Below are 22,922 nucleotides of genomic sequence, written 5' to 3'. Positions count from 1 at the left end.
AGTTGAAAAAATAGTGTTTTCTTTTCAGTCAGTCATTTTTTCCACAAATACATTCTTCATATTTTGTGAATAAAAAACTCTTCCTCTTTGACTTGTTGCTCTTTGACTCTTTGACCCATTCTTACCTCCATTGCCTTCAAACAACAACAGAGTGATGATGCAGTTAATTAGTTAGAAAAGATTAGAAAAAGATCTAGCAGAGCATTTGAGGCTCTTTCCATCCAGTCATTTTCCTGACGGAATTAGGCAACACACCTATCTTCTAAACCCGAGGCAACACCCTTTGGCCTCTATCTTTTTACGACGACTTCCTCTCACCCATTTCTTTCAGATAAAAAGGTTTTACTGCAGCAAGATCGAAATGGTCCAGAGGGAACGACAGATATGGTTTGGTGATGGCATGAAAGGATGGGGGAGGGAATCATGCCGCGAGGATGAAGGAGGTGGAGGGATCGACAGCAGAGCTAATAGAAGAAGAAGAGAGATCAGAGTCTTGAGGAGGAGAGTTCAGGAGGGAAAAGAGCATGGAGGAGGTTAAGATTTGATGGTGGAAAGAGAGCAGAAGAAAGACGGTTATCAAAAAAAGACACAAAGAGAAATGAAAAAGGGGTTCAAGATGATTTGAATTGAGTGTGAGTCGGTGATTGTCTTGAACCCCCTTTGTTCTTCCTTGTGGCTATCCAATTACTATTATGAAATGAGTTGTCTTCTGTCATGTATTAGTGTTATTCCTGTCAACCCACAGTACTTTGATTAGGATTTGGTTTGTATTTAACATCATTGGGGTCTAATTTATTTGGACTGCAGAATTGATATTGTATTATGACAAGCTAGATTCCCACTGTCATAATTAGTACATGGCTCTTGGGCAACCACAGAGTTTGCAGTGTTAAAAAACCTAGGAGAGAACAAGATAGAGTTATATTTGGAAATTGTCACAGAAATGGGGGTATTGTGTCAGGGCGAGGTTTGGATTTGGGGGTGTCAATGTGAGTGTGTGTGTGTGTCTGTGGGGAGGGGGGGGGGGGTCTCTAGGCTTGCCACAGTGAAAAGGTTAGGGGGCAACCCATCTGGGAAGGTCTGGAAGCCAGAGATAAGTAGTGGGGGGAAATTCTGCCTCCCTATGCCATATCAAATTTACAACATTAAAACGTCATTATCTATGGAGTGGCTATTGGCTATGAGGGGAAGAGGTGTGGGTGTGTTTGTGTGTGTGTGTGTGTGTGTGTGTGGGGTGCAGTGCAGAAACTGTCATTTCTCTCTCTCCGGGCTTATCAAACTGCTCCCCGAGGACTTCTACACTTAAAGCCATGAGCTAAAATTAGCCACTTTATGTGAATAGCTTGTCTACAGTGTATATGCAGTAGTTCTCCCGTCTTAAGATATGTATCAAGGAAGAAAAATATAAAGATGTAACAATGAAAGAACCTAACTGCCCACTTTTGATTACGGGTCTTAATTGGCTTCCATATTAAATAATGTTAAAGCAAAAGGCAGCAGCAAATAAGGCACGCTTTGAGTAAAGTCGCTGCCCTGATTTTGACAAAGTAAGTGTTTTATCTGTGACTGTCAGACTGCAGCTCGAGTACATCTCTCAGTGAGTTCAGTTCTTCTCACTCTGTCCTAAACTCACTCTAATTGCTCTCCGAGAGGGAGAATCTCAACTTTCTCTTTCTGTCTCTGCTATTATCTATATTTCCCTGGAAATTCATCTTATCCAAACTTTAGGAAGAAGCACCCCCGCCCCCAGGTGCAGCACCCCTGCCTCTTGAGATGTATTTTTGTTGTTGTATGTTAATCTTAATTATCACTGGCAGCGTGAGCCTTTAAGATGGTTTCCTATTTTAGTGTGTACAGTTTCTCATAGATTCAGACGGCCTCTCAAGCATGAACATAATATTATCATTCTTTAAATGCAGTTTTCAACCAACAGCTTCACTTAAAAACTATGGCATTGTCATGAGTGTTGAGTGTGATGCCGGTGCAGTTGTCTTAACGAATAAAGTACAACTTTGCCATATTCATATTGACATGTGGTTTGGGTGACATAATGTCATGAGTTGCTGTTTTATTCCAGTGGCTTTTACTGAACACGATATTCGAAGTCTTCTAAAATATGTTCAACCTCAGCTCCTTCCTAAGAAGTGCTACGGCGGTAAAACAATGTCCCACTACTGTATGCGAGAACGGTCACAGTTTGCATGATCACAAAAGGTTAAATGTCAAGAAATGTCAAGATTTTAAGCAATTAAAATCAACAAAAAACACATGCTGCTGTTAGAAACTTAATATTTAACTTAATAACTTAACTACAGCCAGTTCTGCAATAGTTATTTTTTGGAACGCACATGAACGGCATTTGGATGAGGGCATAATTGCATTTCACTTATTTACCTTAAAAAAAAAATTGTATTCTATCAAAGAAAATCATTATTAAGGATTTTTTGAACCCAGCTTTTATTATCACTGGATTGGAATGTGTTGACCATTTTAGTAGCTTCTTTAAAACAGGTGAGTAAGACAAGAAAGAGCCTAGTCTGACTAAAAAACAAACGTAAGTGAGGTAAAAATGACATTACTTTTGTAGGATACCAAGATGATATTGTACATACTTAATGCATATACATACATTATTTCTTGATTTTGTTGAAAGCTGGATATTTATCAAAAGCATCAACATCCACTAAGGCATGCCTAGTATTAATAGTTTACAATAGGAACATACAGTATATAATGAACAGTTGTGTCAGTGTTGTATTTAGTTTACTTAGGATTTAGTACGTAGCACACACTCAACAAAGAGATGCAACCACAATAAAAATGACACACACTTACTCCTTTCCTTGTGCAGTTTAGTGAAACTATAGTAATACACTACATCGTGCTGGAAAACTGAAATCTGTAAGCTAGCCCTCTGGAGTCATGGACTTTAGGAGTGTGCCTGAGTGTCTTCATCAAGGAGAATAGATAAGAAAGAAAGTTGACAACAGTCTGGAGCATTTACAGTATGTTGTTATGAATACATCTCAAAATTGTAGTGAGTTATGGCAGCACAAACTTGCTGACAGTATGTATTAAAAAGAAAGAAATTGAGTGCGGAGACTAGCAGTGGTATCCCAAAAACATGCCAACAACTATTTTCTTCAGTTTTATGAAAAGGATAGCTAAATGGCAAGAAATCCAATGTGAGCTGTGGAGGCAAGTTGTTCTATTTGGTGTATCTCACAAAATCCCTTGTAGGTGCTTTGCTCTTTGTTTTTTTTAATCGGTCTGGAGTGAAAGTCTTTCTGTTTTGGCAGTTGTTGGTTCAGCTTCAGAAAAGATGAGGATATTCTTATGTTTAGCTTTGGGTGATAGATATGCTTTTAATTTAGCTTTCAGCCTCCAAACGCATTGCTTCCCACTGAGTGAATTACAAATAAAAGAAGATATGCAGCCACAGTTTGTCCTTTCTTTGGAGTCTGTTTCTGTCCTGGAGCAGCACCCTTTGATGAGAAAGCAATCAGGTCCTGCAAGTTTCACCCTTGAATCAAAGGCCCTTATTGGTGCCCCGGGTTTGACATTCTTTATGCAGGCTAGTTTGATCATTGGACTCTGGCAGTGAATTGCTTTGTGCCTCAGTCTGCTAGGTCATACACGTTCGGACCTTGTCCACTACAGAACAGCTGGAGGCTTGACTGCTTCAGACAAACAGCCTCACAGAGCAGAGTAGTAGGAGTTTTGACTTCAGCAGCAGCCAGTAAAGAATAAATTGGTGCTTTGGTCTTCTTGTCTTTAAGTGATTTAGCTTGGGAGATACACAGATCTTGACAAACAGCCAAAAGCAGTGGAATGGCATTGTTGTTTATCATCACATTCACTTTTTTATTCACGTTTGCTTAACACTGACAATAAGGAGCCAGTTGAGATGGTTTGGGCCTCTGATGGATCCTGGGCACCTCATCTTTGAGGTTTTCTTTTCTTGGCAGGTCAAACTGGTGGGAGGCCCACGGAGAAGAGCTAGAACATGCTAGAGGGATTGTTTATCTCATCTGGCTTGGGAAAGCCTTGGGATGCCCTGGGAAGAGATAGATCTGGACTACTTTGACCAGCCCCGGATAAGTAATAAAATAATGGTTGGATGCAGAATTAGTGGAAAGGCCTCTTGCACAATGATCCAGAGTGGGAAGGATAAAGCCAACTACCAATAAGTTTAGTTAAAGGACATTAACTAAAACATTAAACTGTGAGAAAAAAATTGTGGCAGAGAAGGGTTATATCAATTCTAAGCTAAAAAAATCATGATTAATTTTTCCCCGAATTGTGCAGGCCTACTGCTGATCATTGGTGATGGCAAAGAGAATACAAATTATCACTGTGGATATCTCTTTTTTGCATTCAACCCCAACTGCCTGGAACAGAGAGCTCTTCAACATCCAAGCCTTGATGAATGGACGGTTTCCTGCTGAGATGCAATACTGTGGGGAGTCCATCTCTTTGGGAGGAAAGACTTAACCTTCATAAATGAAGGTGCGTATAAAAAAATGGTGGTCTATGAAGTCTTCTAGCACATACAGTATCAATACATCAAAGACCACATAGAGACTTGAAGGCCACATAAACAGCTAAGGGGAGATGACTCTTGGACATAAGCTCACCCAATGAACAATGCAGCAATGTAAGCGACTGCAATCCACAAACACTGTCACATTCCTCACCATATGACTTGGAATGTCATCCACATGAAGAGCCTAAAGTGAAAAACTGCATGCAAGCTGTAAAAACTTGTCATTATATTATTGAGAAAATTAAAAAGTCTTGTGATGTGATTATGTTCATTTGGAATGGCTATAAAAATGTAGATTTAGCTCCTGTAATCATAAAATATATTTAATGATTTAACTAGGATGGTGAGAGTAGTTTTTTCCCCTTTTGTTTTGGTCTAATTTATGTTTGTCTATATCACTGTCCATGAGGCTCTGTTTCTTCTAACAATCAAAGCAACGAGTGGTGTGCACACAACACACAAGATGAGTTACTTGACCAATTAAACGGGTATAATTGGATCTTCCAGAGCCCACAGATTTTAATTGATTCCACATAGTTTGTTACAGCTTATGAAACTACGGGCCCTCAAACTACATCGGTTGTTCACGGAAGAAACTTTGAAAAAATTGATGTAGTCTTACAGTTTGACGGGATTCCAATGTAGCCACTTATTAATTAATAGATGCTCATTTTTGCTGCATGACTACAATTACTGGAATAAAGAGAGGCACTGTATCACTGTAAAACCCTGTCAGTGTGACAACGGGCTCCATGAAATATACACTGTGGCTCTCGGATCAATCCAGACTTATTAGGAAATAATATTGTATAGAAGATGCACAAACCCATCACTTTTACACATGCCGAGCACAAGTGAGAGAGAACATACATCATTGTCACAAATTGTATATCTTAGAAGCATGTCAGCACGTTTCCGCCTTTAGTTGCCTTTCATTAATCATCATGTCCTGTCCATAAGGAGCAGCATTGAACACATGCCAGCCTCTGAACTACTACTAATAATAATAATAACTTTTTTAGTAACGAAGTATTTGTGGTAGGTGACAGGAAGTGATATATAAAATGTATTATAATAACAATAGGAATATTACAAGAATAATACATTATTGATTAATCATTATTCTTTTGAGAGACATTGTGGTGAATGACACATACAAACAAAACAAACACATCTCACACACTCAAACACTCATCTGTCATTTAGTGTGTTTACACATGGGTTTTCTGGTTATAAGGCTTAACCTGGTTTTGATAAGACTAGTGCAGTGCCAGTTGAAAATATGCCTGTTTGGAACGGGCCAATTGCTTGGCCTGTGTGTGCTGCTTGTGGAATTCACCAAAACCAAATTTTTGCCCAAAACTGCTTACAGAAGGACCCCAAATCACTTAATATGCAACTTTACTTTTTACCCTAGTACTAACTTACTGATTCACCTGGCAGGGAACATTGCAGATTCAGAATGTAATCACAAAATATCACAATGGAAACGTGGAGTAATCAGACATTAGCCTCATGGACTCATGGCAGTCCGCTGCCCACCCGGCCTGTGTGTGTGCAGAGAGAGAGAGAGAGAGAGACGGTGTTGTCTCGTGTTGTATGATCACTTACTAATTTAACATTTCAGCGGAGTTAATTTCCATACAGGTTTATTGGCTTGACGGTTAACAGTGAAGTAGGGGATTTGATTCGCGGGGGTATTTTGGCAATGGTAATGTTATTAGTTAGCAGTAAACTTAATTAACCTGGGGTGAGTCTGATGAAAAGTGCTGTGTCTGCCCGGTTCAGCTCTGAGATTTTCACGCATTGCACAGCCGTGTGAAGGAATAATCTCTGAGATGACTTTATATTCTGCCTCTGGTTAAAAGTGGTGAATGTAGGCTACAGCTCACAGCAACTTAATACTATGTAGTGTCTGGTTTTTGGTTTTATTTAGTGGTGACAATGTCTTTTTTATTGAGTTTCCTCTTAGCAAAAACATAGACATGGAAAAGTAGAACTCCTTTTTTTACAGTTGCGATGTTCCTTTCAGCTATCAGCTCGTGCTCCAGGAAAGTAAAGAAAAGTTAGTTTGGTATAACCAGCAGTCATGTAGCTAACATTGAAAACGGTAGCCTTTAAGTGGCATCCCACTCTGTTTGCCACTTGTGGTCTGGAGCTGGTTGTGCTTTCAATGTGTGGGATTCTGAAACTTCCTTAAATTCGAGAATTATTGCTTGTTTATTCAAAGTCATCTTTACAACATTTTTGTGGGTCAGAGGTGTATTTCACATTGTAGCTGCCAAAGCTCCGCTGCTTTCTTCGACCCTCTCTGTGTCAAATCGGGGGCTGTGCTCTATAATTGAGCAGTGTGAGAGAGGAATTGGTCAGCGGCTAGAGCGGAAAAGCCAATGTGTGCTTCTTTTACCAATTTATGCAATATTTGAAAATATATTTTGCATTTCTAATCCAAACCATGTCAAACTTGGCACTGCAGGTACCCATGCCTGTAGCAAGACACCTCTCAAGTTTAAAATCCATTGGACTAACAGGCCGAGAGATATGTGTATAACACACAGACAGACATTCCTGCAATTTAGCTAGCATATTCTGGTTTCTAAAATTGGGATATCGTGTCCACATGTTCAAACATAAAAACGGGATACTTCAAAAACCCAATCATAACTGGCATACTCGTGTCTGTGTAAACACACTTATGGTGTCACTGTTTTGCGTTTCCATGTGTGATGATAACGTCTAACAGTGGAAATTACTAGTAGTAACATTACTTACTAGTAATGTAGTCAGTTAATATGTTTAGTTATTTGCTTCAATACCTAAACAAAAATTAAAAAATAAATATCCATGTTTACATGAATCATGATAGGTGCTCCAGTGGGCAGCAACTAAAAGACGAGTTTTTGCCAAAATGTTAAACAATTCTTTAATAAAAATACCTTCTTTATCTAAATACCTTGGAAATCGCTATATATCCTCAATGTGTTTCATTCACCAACTGACCTAATTTTTTGTAGTCCTCTTATTGGTTTACCAATTTATCTATGAATAAAGGATAAACTGCTGTGACTTCTTTCTTATGTAACCTACCTAAAAACCCCAAATAAACATTCCAGCTATAGTGAGACAGTGTGCAGGAGTATTACTTGTAAGCTAAAGTATTTGAGAAGCAGTGAGACTGTTGCTGCTTCTCAGTAATAGATGACTTAGATGTAGTTGATATTGATTCCCCTGTTTGATCGACTCTAATAGATTTCTGTCTGTGACCACAACACAGTCTATGATAGAGACAGACATGCACGCGCGCACGCACGGTCATACACACACACACACACACACACACACACACACACACACACACATTTATCATCCCACTCTACCTTGTCAAAGTATCGTATCTCGTAGTCGAGGATAATTCCGTTGGGCTGTTCGGGCGGTGGCCATGACAACGAGAAACTGCGGCTTGTTGAGCTCACTTGGTGCATTATGGGAACTACAGAGGGAGCTGTTAAAGCACGAACACAAACACACACACACACACACCGACACACAAGTATACACAATCAATTATGCAGTTAAGAGAGTCGCAAGCATGCTTAAACTCCATAAATATGTAAATATAGTGTCTCATGTAATGACATATTGCCAAAGATTATTTACACCCAAAGGAGAAAAATGTTATCTCATCCAGGCTCATGAAAACAAATTACTGCACTTGTCACTGATGGGGAACAAAGAGTTATGTCTGCAATGCATTTTTACCCATAATTTTACAAACCAGAAGCTCTTGGCTATAAGGTATTTCATGGTTCTGCCTCCCAGATCTTTTTATGAGATGGTTTTCATCATTTGTACTTCACTTGACAGCACATACAGTAAAGAGAAGAAGGAATTCAAATAAATTCAGAAGGTGTGCATCTTACACAGCTGACTTATCAGGACATCAGAGGACTGCAATGATCCTCAGTAAATGCTGTGATACTTCATGCGCCAAATACTTCCTCTGTTGCCATAATTTTACAGCGTGAGTTAGCTGTCACCTAAAAACCTCAGTCATTTTAAATATTGACACAATTGACATTTGACAGGGTTTTCTATATATTATGGGAGTTTCATAACCTAAGGTCCCATGACATACGCTAAAACCTATTGCATAATTTAAACCCCTCAGTGCAGTCAACCGGAAAATAAATCAGTTTTTGTTGAGTACTAAAAGATTTCGGGGATAAGAGAGTTTTGCATCCGGCAGCGGTAACGCTCAGAAAGCGGCACGGTGACAATGGATCATGTTTCGATTAGGAATGACCCTGGGTTGCTCTAGATGAGGTAAATGATGTGTTTTCCATCCGAGCAAAGCAGCCTTTAAATCTAAATCTGGGTAACGGTGGAAATATCACTTGTGTCTGTCTCTATAAAGTATTGATGAAGCAGTAACTCTGCTCACTTTATAGTCTTTAAGAATTACACTGTCAGAGACAGAGCGAGGGGAGGGCAGGGAGGGGATAAAGGCAAGAAAAAGAGAACAGAGAGAGAGGCAGAGGGAAAGAGGGAAAAGAGCACGAAAGCTGTGGATGTGCAGGGAAGACAGAGAAGGGAACAGAGAAAGAGAGACAGAGGGAGCGAAATGACAAGCTTATAACATGTTTTATGAATTAAAAAGCCGTAGCTCAATTTCCTTTATCCCCCTAGCCATCCCTCCCTCTCATAATCCACTGTCCCCCAGGGTATGGACACACACACACACACACACACACACACACACACACACACACACACACACACACACACACACACACACACACACACACACACACACACACACACACACACACACACACACACACACACACACCCACACACACACACACACACACACACACACACCTTTTGCACTCCCCACTCACCAGCCTGATTGGTTGTAATGTTGATTGACAGTTGCTGGGCGGGATAAGGGCTCTTGTTGGAGACGCCGTTTACTGCCTGTAGAGTAAAAAGTGTAATGGTCAGCTATTCCACCTTACAAACATTAACCCGTATAGCTACTGTTGTTAGGCCTGTCAAGCCTTCTAAATAAAACTATGTATATAGAGTGTTTCAAGACCTGCCTTACTGAGTTACGGTTGCTAAGCTATTATTGGACAATCATTGTTCGGGGAAGGAATTCAACACACAGTCAATTATCAGCAACAAGGACATGGTTTTCGTTTTGGTGATTTTTTTAAGTCAAACCATCTTTCTCATCTCACCAACGAAGACACAATTAACAGGTTCTGAGTGTGTTTTAAACACCGCCTAATTAGCTGCCACATATTGTTTGTCATGAGCTCAGTTAATCATTTTGACGGTTGAATCAATGTCTTCAGTCACAGCAAATCATTAAACAAAGGCATGGTAATTGGTGACGCTAGCTTAATGGCTTACTCCAATTCTCTAGCTCTATATAGTTCTGTGTGTTTCTTTATCATTTCACATTTTATTTTTGAGTTTCTGAGGATTAAAAAATGACAGTTTAGTCAAAAAATGGATGGATGGAGAAAGAATAGATGGATATCTCAATGGATATTCAGCTCTGTCTTTAATGGTGGCTGCCTTCAGTAAACACATCACATTACAATCAATACTTTCATCGGGTCAGTGTTTTGGACATTCATTCATACTCCATTATTGATTTGTCCATCTGTCCAACAGACTGCTTTTAAGATGGATAGGCCACATTATTGAGTAGATTTAAAAAACTTTATTAAGTAGATTTATAAAACAATCATAACCCATGTGTTGTATTCCTACAAAAATCATATTTTATTATTAATAGGTTCACTGGACTTTGATAAAGCGTTGGCCACATTTAGATTATATGAGATTTCACAACAGAGGACTGAATGGGGGAAGAAGGTAACACTCTTCCTCCCGTTAACTATTAAAATGCAGATGACCTTTATTTAGACAACCAGCCTTGACGGTAAAGGCGGCCAATAGCAAAAGATTGAGGGTCCACCATCATGGTGGCTTTATAGGTATCAGGGTGTCCTTGTGGTTTGAGTGAACATGACATAACCGGAAATTGTGCATAAAAGCCTCCATGTTGGCGAGCCTACGTAGCCTTAGTAACCTTGAGCACCACAGTGAATATAGCAGCTTTTTACATATTAAGAGTTGACAACACACTAAGCACCAAGGTTGTTTTTTGTTTTGTGTTTTATGTTGTAAATTTTTGAGGGAAAACTTTGTATTGTTAACAGTAGTACAACTTTGTAAAAGGTTAAATTTTAATGTAAGTGTAAGTAAGTAAGTCTTCAACATTGTGTAACCAGTGGTGTGAATTATAAAAGAAATTCTCTGCTGAAATACTCTACGTCTGTAGGCTTTAAGGGTGGCTTTTTAAGGTTTGTTATTTGCTTCTTTGTGGAGGGTAGCAGTTGTAGATTTCCTGTATTCACAGTCACAATGGATTCCAATGACAACCTTGAGGATTGGCATGGTCTTTTTGTCAAAACTGGGCTTGTTGCATAGCTTTAGAGCTATGAGTAGGCAACAGTGTTATGAAGAATCACGTATGTAGCCATGGATGTTGAGAAGAAACTCTGTACAAATCAGCAGAAAGGGAGTGGATGTGAAGTTTCTTAAAGATCTTTGATACACTTTGGATACATTTTCTGATGTGATTCTAGGTAGCCATCGAAGTTCATCTACTGTTTAACAACAGAAAGGAAAAACTATTTTTCAAGACACCTCTCAAGCCTAAAAACAGTTAGCGTGTGATACTAAAAATAAAGATATTGTTTCAACACTAAACAGCATGCTGAATAAACTTCTCCCTGCTCAGTGGACAAACCTGTATTTCGAAGGTGTAAGGTGTGTGGGCCCGCAGCTTGCTGATCTCCACCCTCGTTTCCTTTAACCCTTGCTTGTCTGAAACAAATACTACGCTGTCGTCACATGGCTGACATGCCCGGCGCTCGCTGCTGTGGCACCGGCGGCACAAAACGTTGTACGACATGTCGTCCCGGTGCCCGGTGTCACGTGGGGGGTGCCACTCCAGCTGCACCGATGTCTGGTTGACGACTGAGACCACGTTGCGCGGGGCTGAAGGAACACCTAGAGGAAGACAATGAGAAGGTTAAGGGATTGACTTTTTTTTTAACTACATATTTCCAGTTTTTTCTTTTCAGAGTCTGTCAATTCAGAGCTAATAATGCTCCACACATGGATGAAATCAAATTTCATTATTTTAGGGACTTGAGAAAATAAAATGTTATTTTTAATAAAGCAGTGCCTACTAATGACTTGCATATGGATATGTTTTGTATTATCACAGGATGTCTAGTATGTTATAGCTAAGCAGGCAGAGCATCACAGCAACCGGTGTGTATCGCATTAGAATCGCTGACTCCACCTTTTATCAAGACAAAGGTTTTGAAGATTAATGAATACTGGCAATAACCATTAGTTGCAACCCTGTTTTACATACAAAACACAAGATGTGATTTAGCAGAATACACCCCTGGGGGGCGGGAACAGAAAAGAACTTTATAAGAACATCATTAGAAGAACCTTTGCTTCACCTTGTTTGCCAGGATTATAATCTGCATTAAAGTACGACAGAGGTAAACACTCACTGCCACAGAAAAAGAGACAAATCACATCTTAACTTAGAGTGAGTTCCCATGTCAAAAAAGAAGTTTTGGGCACACTGACCAGTGAATAAGAGGACACCATCGCCTAACTGAACGAGGCAGATGACCGCCAACCTAGAGCCAAGCTCTGTTCAAGGTTTCTGCATGTTAAATGTTTTCCTCTTTGGAGAATTGTTGGGTCTCTGTACATTGCAGCATGTCCTGAACCTACTCTATCTAAAGTGTCCTGAGATAACTTCTGTTTTGATTTGAAATTATAAATAAAATCAAATTGAAATTGAACCGCCAGTTGAAGTTTCCAAGCAGTATTGCTGGTACAGATATCAGGAATTGAGCCAACTCTTGTCTCTAACAGCCAGAAGGTGACCTAACAGCTCACTGCCAGCAAGAGAATAGTTTTTCCTGTCACTCTTTAGTCGGCCAGCTTCTCTCTCTTGCTGGTTCTCTCTCTTTTCTGTCAGCTCATCTCTTTGATCCAAGGAAAAACTTGGGCTTTTAGCGTGTTCTATTGAGTCCTAAAAGCACACCCAGAGTTTTCACAAGGTTAAACCTAGCACGTTCACTTGTCCTTGACTATTCCCGCATCAAAACCCCTGTGCCACACACACAGACACACTCCTACTACATGTCGAAATATGTTTAATCATCAGAGTCCTAAGAAACGTCTGAGATGGCCCTGTGGAATATGCATGCAGTATGTATGTGTGTATTACAGCCTGGCTGCAGAATCAAAGTGCTAACAATCAGTGACAGGTTGAAAATTTAAAGCAGCACCATTTTAGAAACATCCCTATTGAGAGAGAATCTGAGCATTCATAAATATACTCACAATCAGCGTCCTTGAGTGCCGAGAAAGGCACCTTTAAATAAAATTTAATATTATTATAATTGACACAGATATTCACAACATTTTGATTTAATCTGGATAGCAAGTTCTACAGACTGCATCCAAAATGCTGCAACTTCAGGTACGGCAAAGGGAGGACAGTCACAGCTACTAAACTTGTGTCAACCATACTTGGGGGTAGCCTTCTTTATGGGATTACAAATATAAAAGGTTAATATTTTGGATAGGATAGGATCTTGTGTGTTTACTGTGATGATGTGTGGATGTATGATGTACGCCTGCAGGTAGGATTTTTTGCTGCATTTCTCAAGTCTATCAGAGCAAATGGGGGCAGAGGGAAAGAAAAGGCAGAGATTTGGAGTCGTTAGAATTGGTAATTGTCTATGGCAAAAATGTAGACTATTTTCCATCACAGAAAAGTGTATTATAGCAAAAAGAATGTTACCCCTATTTACTTATGAAGGAAAACCAAGCTTCAACTACAGTAAGTTAAAGTAATGTGTTAATGTGTTGCACATCACGCCTAATAGCTACTCATTGACTTTACTGCAGAGCAAAAGCTAAGTGTCTCTTTTAACACTACAAAAAAAGTAATGCTAGCAATTAACAATTTTGCCTTCTATTCTGTATATAAACCCCTATGATGTTGTATAAGGTGGTAGCCGCCACAGCTTCCAACAAACTCCTAGCTGCTGCCTAGAAAGTGGCCACAGACACCACAACTCTGTAAAATACAGATCGCTTTCCCTGATGGGGATTGAATTAATCAGCATTAAGTAAACTTGTTTGTCAAGGGCTTGAATGTAACACACAAACATGTGTGTGTAAGTTCTGCTCTCTGCAGCTTTCAATTGACCATTTTTACTGCTGCAACAAAAGAAATGGCTTCACCTCAAAGAGTGATCTGTTCAGCAGTCCCCAATCCCACTCTGAGCTTCATCACTATGTTGTAAGTGGCTTTCACAGCATAAATCTGATCTATACACAAAATACACCTCAAAAATACATACACACACACACACACACACACCTTAGCAGCCCATGAGGCCAGTTGAGGGAATGATTAAATGTCAGACAACTATCCTCTCCACTCAAGGCACGCTCACTCGGTTTCTATTTTAGTTAAGGTTGTTGCAAACCAGCTAAATATTGTTTTGGATTCTCATGTTATCTTTGATAAGTTTCAGTCTGGCTTTCGTAAAAAACATTCAACTGAGACTACTCTCTTTAAGGTCTCTAATGATATTTTGATGGCTGCTGATGGAGGTAACTGTTCTCTGCTGGTCCTATTAGATCTCAGTGCAGCGTTTGATACTGTTGTTACTGCACTCTGATTGATAGACTGAAAACAACCGTAGGCATTACAGGATCAGCTCTGGATTGGTTTTCTTTGTTTTTACTGTAAAACACTTTGTGACCCCTCTTGTCTGTGAAAGGTGTCACATAAATAAAGTTTACTTACTTACTACCTAATTCATCTGATCTGATTTTAAATCTGATCTTCTTCTTCTTATTCTTTATTATTATTATATACTTATATATACCACAGTTTTTCAGAGTTGTCACTCTTTTTCTTCATTGCTGTTGTGTTTAAAAAACAACAACTTGTGACTCAATTTGTTTTAGCCTTTGAATGAGCGTACCAAGGTAATTCACAAAGCTGTGTAGGATGAGCAGGTTGACACCTGACACCCTTTCACTGGGAAAGTTGATTTTTCTTCTTCTGTCAGCATCAATTCGAGAGTGTGCTGCCGCTTGTTTGAGGTAAGGCTTTTCATGTGCTTCCTCTGCTGACAGAGTAGGTTAACCCTAGAAATTGTCTCTCACCATCGCCAAATCCTTTTTTATTTTCCCTCTGTAATATACTGCAATAGTTGATCAGTAGCAACAGAGTTTGATTACAATATCAAGCCCCAACAATATATAATACTACAACTACTACTACTACTACTACTACTACTACTACTACTACTACTACTAATAATAATAATAATAATAATGATAATAAGTTTTAATTTAAATAATGAAATCTGTGGGTGACAAATCACTTAATTTGTTGTCTCCATGGATGTTTTCATGGATCATTATGTCACTATTTGACCATGGACAAAGCCTCTAAGGCTACTTTCACAACTATGTCTGGTGCATTTAACCTTTTAGTTCGGTTTATATAGACAGGAGAGGAAGCTATCAGTTGACCTCCTGGGAAACGGGACCAAATCTTCCTGAAAGGTTTTGCTTCCGGTGTGGTTTGTTTAGGGGGAGGGTGAGCACAAAGCAAACCAAGTAGATAGATAAAGTAAGTCATGTTTGCATTAAATCAAAAGATGAACTACTATTGATTCCATCTAATCATCGGAAACTGTCAAAAAAGGGATCTATGTTCTATGCGTGTATGACATGCGTGAATAAGTGCATTTTGACATTGCTGGCAAGTGTCTTGTGTGATGCAGCAACTTGGAGCCCAAGACAATACAGTATATCTAATCTTATCTTAAAAGTAGCCCCTGGACAATATTCACAGCCATGATGCATTTAATACGCTGAAAGAAAATTCCACAGTTTTTGCGTTACCTTTAATATAGTCTGCCTCACAAGATGTGGACTGGTAGAATAAGCATGATATTGGCTGCATATTTCAGAAGATATTTGCCTACCCTTGCGCCATCTCCGGTCTGGTTATCCAGGAAGAATGTTGCAAATTCATTCATGAATGTAAAACAGAAAAATAATGATCCACTAAATGAATAAGAGCTTTTCTAGCCTTAAAACAAACATGAAGCTGTATCCAGGTCACCAGGATATACACAAACACACACACACACAGTTTCACAGTTTTAGACTAGCTACAGAGACAGTCCAAAATGATTCATGTCTCAACCTACTTATACCATCTCTCTGTGGAACACAGAGGCAGCGTTTTTCAAACTCTGTGCCTCGTCTTGCATAGCAATATAGCCTCTTCGACACACTAAACACATATTCACTTCAATGGAAAGCCTGAGGAGTGTGGCAGTGTTATTACTTACAGCTCCCCAAATCCCCAAACAAGGACGGGAACATTGCGGCACACTCGCTCTGAATGAGGCGCATGAAATTAGGGTTGTAATGGTAAATTAAAGCAGATGTTGGACTTTAATTTATGTAATATGCAACTATTGGTAACTTCAGTCCAATAGTCTGCCTTCAAAAGACTGCCCCTGAAACATTCCCACAGGGCTGTCCAGACACAAGACAGGTTTTTTATAGTCTGACTTGCTGGTATTTGGGCTTGGACTTGGTTTCAGCCTTTGCCACTGGTGTTGCCAAATATGGCTTTTGGACTTGACAAAGTCCAGGTGTCTTTATTATGTTTATAATAATATTGGAGGGAAGTAGAAACAATGGCCACCTGAACACACACTATAACAAAGATGTCAGCCAATTCTGCCATAATCAAATGTGGTTATAGAAATCACAAAGACATTTTTTGTTGTTGTCCTGGACTCGGCCTTGACTCGCACTCAAATCTTTTTGGACTCTGTCTTGTCTTGGTCTTGACTAGTCCTGGTCTTGAACTTGTCTTGGACTCGACAAAGGTGGTCTTGAGTCCAGCCCTGCATGACCATAGTCAGCTACATCACTGAGAGGTTTATAGACTATGTATTTTTGTTTGCGTGTGTGTGTTTGACTGAGAGAGACCAACTCACTGGTGCACACGTTCTCTGGTTTGTCCATGTCTCCACGGTAATAACCGTTGCGACAACTGCAGATTGTGGCAGCCTCGATGGTGGAGCGACTGTTGAGCGGACATTGCTGACATAACCCAGCACCCTGGAATGACTTAAAGGTCCCCTGAGGGCAAGCTGAAGAAAGAGAGAGAGAGAGAAGACATAAAACACAATACATATCTCAGCCTCCTGAACAAGAACAAAACACGACAAATAGGCTATAAGTGTCAACCTATTGTTTGTCTGGATTGCAAGACAATTGGCAACGTTTTAGAAAGAGGGTATACTAGTGGAGTTATTTCTGGTAATTTGACAGAGCACTGAAGGGTGTTTTCTGAGGATTGCAGCACATTATCTTGTTCAGATACGATCACAACAAACTATTTTGTGCACTACCACAAACTGAGCGTCACACTGATTATGTGTGGTGTATAATATGGTTTCATTTCTCTGGTTCCTTTATCTGGGTCAGAATTGATTCTGTCCATAAATATTAACTAAAATATTCTTTGTGACATGAAACACGTACATGAATTCTTAAAAGATAAAGTTCCCCTTTATCCAACTTTGATTCATCCAGGAACGGCTTGTTCTGAGCAAACAGCACAATCTTGTTGTTTAGCTTGTATACACCGGTTTGGGTCATTTGCACTGCAGTCCGCCAGAGATAAGACAAGGCTGAAAAAGGAGGTCGGAGTCAGGGTGTCACTCCTGCATTGAGATTAAGGGGATTTGTTTTTTATCTACATAGTTTAGTAGCATGTTTGAAGGCCATCCCTTTTAGTTCATTAAATGTGAATGAAATACAGGAATACCTGCCGAACAGGGACACGGAAGCAGTTCTTTTGTAAATTGTGGTGAACTAGTGTGTGGTGTAGCAGTGGTTTGCCATTGAGAACGAGCTAGAATGCGTTTAGCCACCTTGTCTTGGCTAGTGACGTAGAAAGCAGTGCAGATTTTTTACAGCTCACCCGGAGACTGAAGGCAGAAGAAACCCGTCTCTTATTCAAAACAGCGTGGATAGTTTTTCCATGTTTGTATGCATTTGTAAGCACCAGAGACACAAAATAACACCCCAAATCCCTGAAAAACTGTTTTTTCATAATAAGGGCACTTTAAATTTGAGGAAGAACAGCACCTATTTTTAAAGCATTTACACATCTCTGAGCCTTTGTAGTTATCTCCACTGGATCATGTATACAAAACCCATCGGTTACAAAATGACCTCACAACTTTCAACACTACAGTAGTAAGTTATACCTCCGTGTTGTGCATTGCTCACCTTATCATTTAGGGGGAAGCTTGAGGAAACGGCCACATTAAAAAAAAAGGGTCTCCCTCATCACCATTACTGGCCTCCTTTAGAACTGCCATCTGCCCATTGACCCCATTCTTTGTAGAGTTTCTGTCCAAAAACAATATGTTTCTGAGATGCCAAAGATGTATGCATCATCCCCTTTTCCCCAGCTGGTCTGGCAAAACAATTGTTCCATTTTTTTTTATTTTTGCGTAAATAATTAATACCAATAAAGCTAGACCTTAAACTGAATATAATGTAAGACTAGAATCATACTGTATGTACAACACATATTTTACTGGCTCTTTGAACAAAATAAGCACATTATGTTAGAAATAGTGCTTCTGATCAGTTTTATTTTGGTGGGAATATTTCTTTTACCTTTGTTTTTTAAGGTGTGTCTCTTGAAATCACAATTTTTAAAGTCCTTGCCACAGTTTACAGATATGAAACAAAGCAGGGCACTGGATGAAATCAGAAAAAGCTTTCAGAGCAGATGCTATTGTTTTCAAGGTTTAAATCTCAAGTAAAACCAAAGGACAGTTTGGCAGCTGTTGCAGGTGCAGAAACAGTTTATGTTCATTCAGGCTAGAGTAAATTACAATTCTTGTTTGAGGCATTTTGATAGTACAGTAGCTGAGGTTACCCATTAAACATTTGCAAGTAGGTTAGCAATTGAATCTTTCAAAACTCCAATTTGTGCAGAAACGCTGCCACCACAGCAGCACTACTACAACTGACTGTGTGAGTTACAGCAAGTTCAAAACTAAGTATTACATCTAGTTTAAAGCTAAAGGTGAAAAGTTTAGATTCACAAAATATTACATGGTTGTATGTACATGTGAAGTTAAATATATCACAGGTTAAGGACACATGCCTGTAATCTACACATGGAAGTTCATTAGTGCCTTTTTGGTGAGGGCAAACACATTCTGAATTAGGACTACAGCTAAAATACAAAGCCAAAAAGGTAAACAGAGAGGTGTAAAATGAGAAATTAGCATGAAAACAAAAGCTCTTTCAAAAGGCTAAGGAAAAAACTACTTAGTTTTTTATGTTACTTTTTCTGCAGGTTTGATTAATTTAAAGCACTTTGTTTTTCCTGCCTCCGCTGTAATAAATGTTCACTTTATCTCGAAGATGTAGCTTTAGATGCTGTAAGAACAAAAAGCAAATGTTACACAGATTCATGGTGGAAGGCAGAGGATTGCACAAACAGACGTTTACGGAGTCTTTACCAACTGCGAGTAGGAATATTAACATGAATTGAGTGAAAGAAGTAAATGAGACAATGTGCTAGTGAGTTAAGAGCCTTGGAGTGTCACTTAATCAAACGTTAAAGGGTTTAGGGGTCAAACAGATGTTGTTCAAGAGAGAGAACCGAAAAAACAAAAAAACTAAGACGGGGTAATGGAGGAGAGAATTAGGAGAACAATGAAAATGATGTGTTTTATTCTTCCCTCTCAATATCACTATTTCTGCAGTCAGGGTTCAAAATGAGCACCAGCTGGTGCTCATGGCACCAGCATTTGGATCATTTCCATGCATCATGTCCATGGTGCATGTCCATGCAGCATGGACATGATCCATGGACAAAGCTGGTATACTTGCTTCACTCACCAAGACAAGGCAGCTTTATTTGTATAGCACATTTTAGCAACAAGGCAATTCAAAGTGCTTTAAAAAGATTAAAATACAAAAAGTTAAAACAGTCAAAACATAATATGAATATGAAAAAAGTTACATTGCAGTATAAGAAACTTAACTTTAAAGAGCAGTTAAAAACAATATCAGATTTGTAACCATTTTGTGGAAACCCAAACTTTGTTGACCAATAAGGTGGGTCCTCTATACAGGTAGAACCATATGTCTTTACCATCTCATCCATCCACCACGGGCCCTGCAGGATCATGTGACTTTGTACTCTGGTTAACCATAACCAAGAGTGGAAGTACTTCTCTTTACACTACAATATAGGGCACCAATCCCAAAAGACACCAAGTCACTCAATTCACTTCAATATTTGTTTCAGCCAACAATAATAATGATGAACAAAAACCAAAACGAACTGGTAGTCTGTTTAGTGCTAAAATTCAAACATTCACTTGCTTTTTGACTGGTGGAAGGAAATGTCTGCAGTACGGCTCTATTGTGTTCGCTCTCAAATGTGATATTGTTCTTTTTTAGTTTTGCTGTTGCTTTCGTTCATCAATGGAGGATGCTGTTCTCTGCCTCCATGTTTTACTGCATATTACATTGTGCATGAGCCACAGAGCTTGAAGAAACTACTCACTTCTCAGATTTGAAGTACACCTCATATCATATTTCAGGACTTGATCAAGCATGTATTAACTGTGAAATACTTTATACATCGCTGACCCCAAAATCATAGCATAGAGTAGCCGTTACACAACTTTTACAATTATGTAACATCAGTGAACTACACATTTTTTAGGTCTAAGTGCCCTCTCTTTACTGCGTGGCGTGGGGGAGGCTGTGAGTCTCTGAGAAAACCAATTTTATAAGTTGAATTTTACTATTTTGGTTCAACCTCACTGCTCTCATAGCATCATTTTTGTGGCTGCAGCAGGCAGCAGTACTCAGCACTACCTGTCCAGTACCAAACCGCAGACAGACACAGTTAGAGACTAGCTGGTGGACATAGTGGAAAGTTTATCAGCTCAAGACTCAGATATTTCCCTCAGGAGTTGGTCGAGACCAAATACAGAGCTAAATGAATATTAGACTTACATGCGCCAGAAACATGACTCTAAATGATAGTTGCTTGGTAAAAGAAACTGTTTGTTTACACATTCACCCTACCAACGTTATGAGTTAATAATATAATAATAATATACAAGATAATATGTTAAGTTGTGCTTACAGCTTGTTTCTGCTACATATGAAGAAATAAATCAGTTATTGCAGGATCTATGAGTCAAAAGCAAATAAGAAGTTAAGACGCACACCATGAAGTGCAACGTAACCCTTTTGAATCTGTCCAGGGACTTATGTTATAGATCTTTATCCCTCATTTCCCGTCATCTCTCTGACTGTCTGTAATGCAGGCAGAAAAATGCCCCCAAACACTTGCAGTAAGTAAATGTCTATAAGACTGTATTAGAGGCTCTGGTGGTTTTCAACTGGACTACAACTGCATCCAACTGAATAAACTGACCAATGTTGCTCTCCTCAGAGTCTCGTGCCCTTTAAACCTGTTGCAAAGTATGCGTAAGACTGCTGGTTGAAAAGTCATGGTAATTGTTATTTATACACACATTCAAATGCCAACTTTTCCGTCAATCTCTCTCTTTGTTGGGCACCCTCTCACTCTCACTGTGTGTATGTGTTTGTGTGTGTGTGTGTGTGTGTGTGTGCAGTTCTTGAATAGGCAGATAGACATCTGGCTTGTCAAGGTCATTTATTCACCTTGCTCGTACACATGGGGTGTGTCACCATGGCAACAAGTCTCTCTATCACTCTGGGTTTTAAACTATGTCAATTGTGAATGTTTGTGTGTAAATGTGTACTGTCAGTTCATTTTAATGTCAAGGGTCGCTTTTCGATTAACATTTGTTTGGTGTTACAGAAAGTAACATTCTTGGAGCAACAGTTGAGTGTTTGTTATTGAAATGTCCGAATTTAGATAATTTAATGGTACACAAGTAAGTAGTATAGATGTGTTTGCTTTAACTCTCAAACACTTATGGACCCAATTGTGTCAAGATAGAATGGACAAAAGAGGATGAAGTGAAACAGAAATCCCATCACGCAAATCGAACAATTAAAAGAACGCATGGTAACATAAAAACAGACAAACTATGGAAATGATAGGGTAACGTATGTGTGTGTGTGTGTGTGCGTATGTGTGTGGTAAAAGGCTGCAGGTTTTAAAATCTCTTAGAGCGTTGTCGGGGGCCACATCAGGGGTAGTTTTTGTGTATTCAGTGGTGGTGCTGACATTTGAAGTGCTGCATTTGAAGTGAGGGTCAATTTGAATATGTTTACCTTACACACACACACACACACACACACACACACACAGTAGATTGATGTTATGCCAGTTTTGCTGGATGGTTTGCACAATATGCTGGTTTGGTGCAAAATAAACACCATGTATGTGTGTGTGTGTCACACACACACACACACACACACACACACACACACACAAACACCTGTTCTAATAGTGAGTCCAATTTCCTGCCATGTTGTTATCAGCTGATTGGCAGAAGAGCACACCAAAAAGATGCCAGCTTGGTGGACAGACTCTGTCCCACATCATCTTAAATGACTGTTTAAGCACAAAAAGCTTTGAAGAGAACACACAAGGCAGGTGTACGTAGACATGCCATCACAGAAAGTGAGTCTGTCTTTTGTCTACATTTAATTAGACCTGGCCAATATGAACAATATAAACACTGATCACGATGGAAAATGAGGATATCGACAAAGGAAAACCTCTGTCAAATGCCAAAAATTAAGTTAATTTACCATCTATAGTATTAATGTATGCAGAGTGTAAGTCTCGCCAGTAATTAGTCACACCCCCAGGAACGAGTAGTAACTAACTATAACATCACAAAGTGTTTCCCCCATTAATACATCACAATGAGCTTTCCTTAGGATGAGCCATTTCTGTGCCTGTAGCTATAGACCTTAATCAAACACGTGACCACTGCCACGTGACGACGCCAATCTAAACAGTGTAGTAGACAAGCAGAAAGATTCATTAGTGTCAATCAGCTTAAAATAAATAACACAAAACTAGCTGGTCAGCTTACCGGGGTAGGAGCTCCGCAGATCCACTTATAACTTGTTTTTTTTAATATCTTTTTGAAGCTAGTTTCCGTGCCATGTTGTCTTTAATTTAATTGATATTTTCGAATGTGTG

The 22,922-nt window shown here is 39.3% G+C and overlaps 1 protein-coding gene across 1 annotated transcript in view; it reads right to left on the bottom strand.

The window, feature by feature from the left end:
- The window catches only part of LOC117950593 (ephrin type-B receptor 1-like), an 85,932-nt gene that overhangs the window by 26,796 nt on the left and 36,214 nt on the right, over window positions 1-22,922 (bottom strand). Inside the window, exons 6-9 of the mRNA XM_034881745.1 lie at window positions 16,714-16,869; window positions 11,376-11,638; window positions 9,448-9,523; window positions 7,924-8,048 (exon numbers count right to left, since the gene is read on the bottom strand). Coding sequence (XP_034737636.1) covers window positions 7,924-8,048; window positions 9,448-9,523; window positions 11,376-11,638; window positions 16,714-16,869 — 620 coding nt within the window. The remainder of the gene's footprint in view (window positions 1-7,923; window positions 8,049-9,447; window positions 9,524-11,375; window positions 11,639-16,713; window positions 16,870-22,922) is intronic.

Source organism: Etheostoma cragini, chromosome 9 (genome assembly GCF_013103735.1).
Source record: "Etheostoma cragini isolate CJK2018 chromosome 9, CSU_Ecrag_1.0, whole genome shotgun sequence".
Taxonomy (NCBI): domain Eukaryota; kingdom Metazoa; phylum Chordata; class Actinopteri; order Perciformes; family Percidae; genus Etheostoma; species Etheostoma cragini.
Note: the sequence above shows the minus strand (reverse complement) of the source record. Positions and strands in the feature narration are given on the sequence as shown.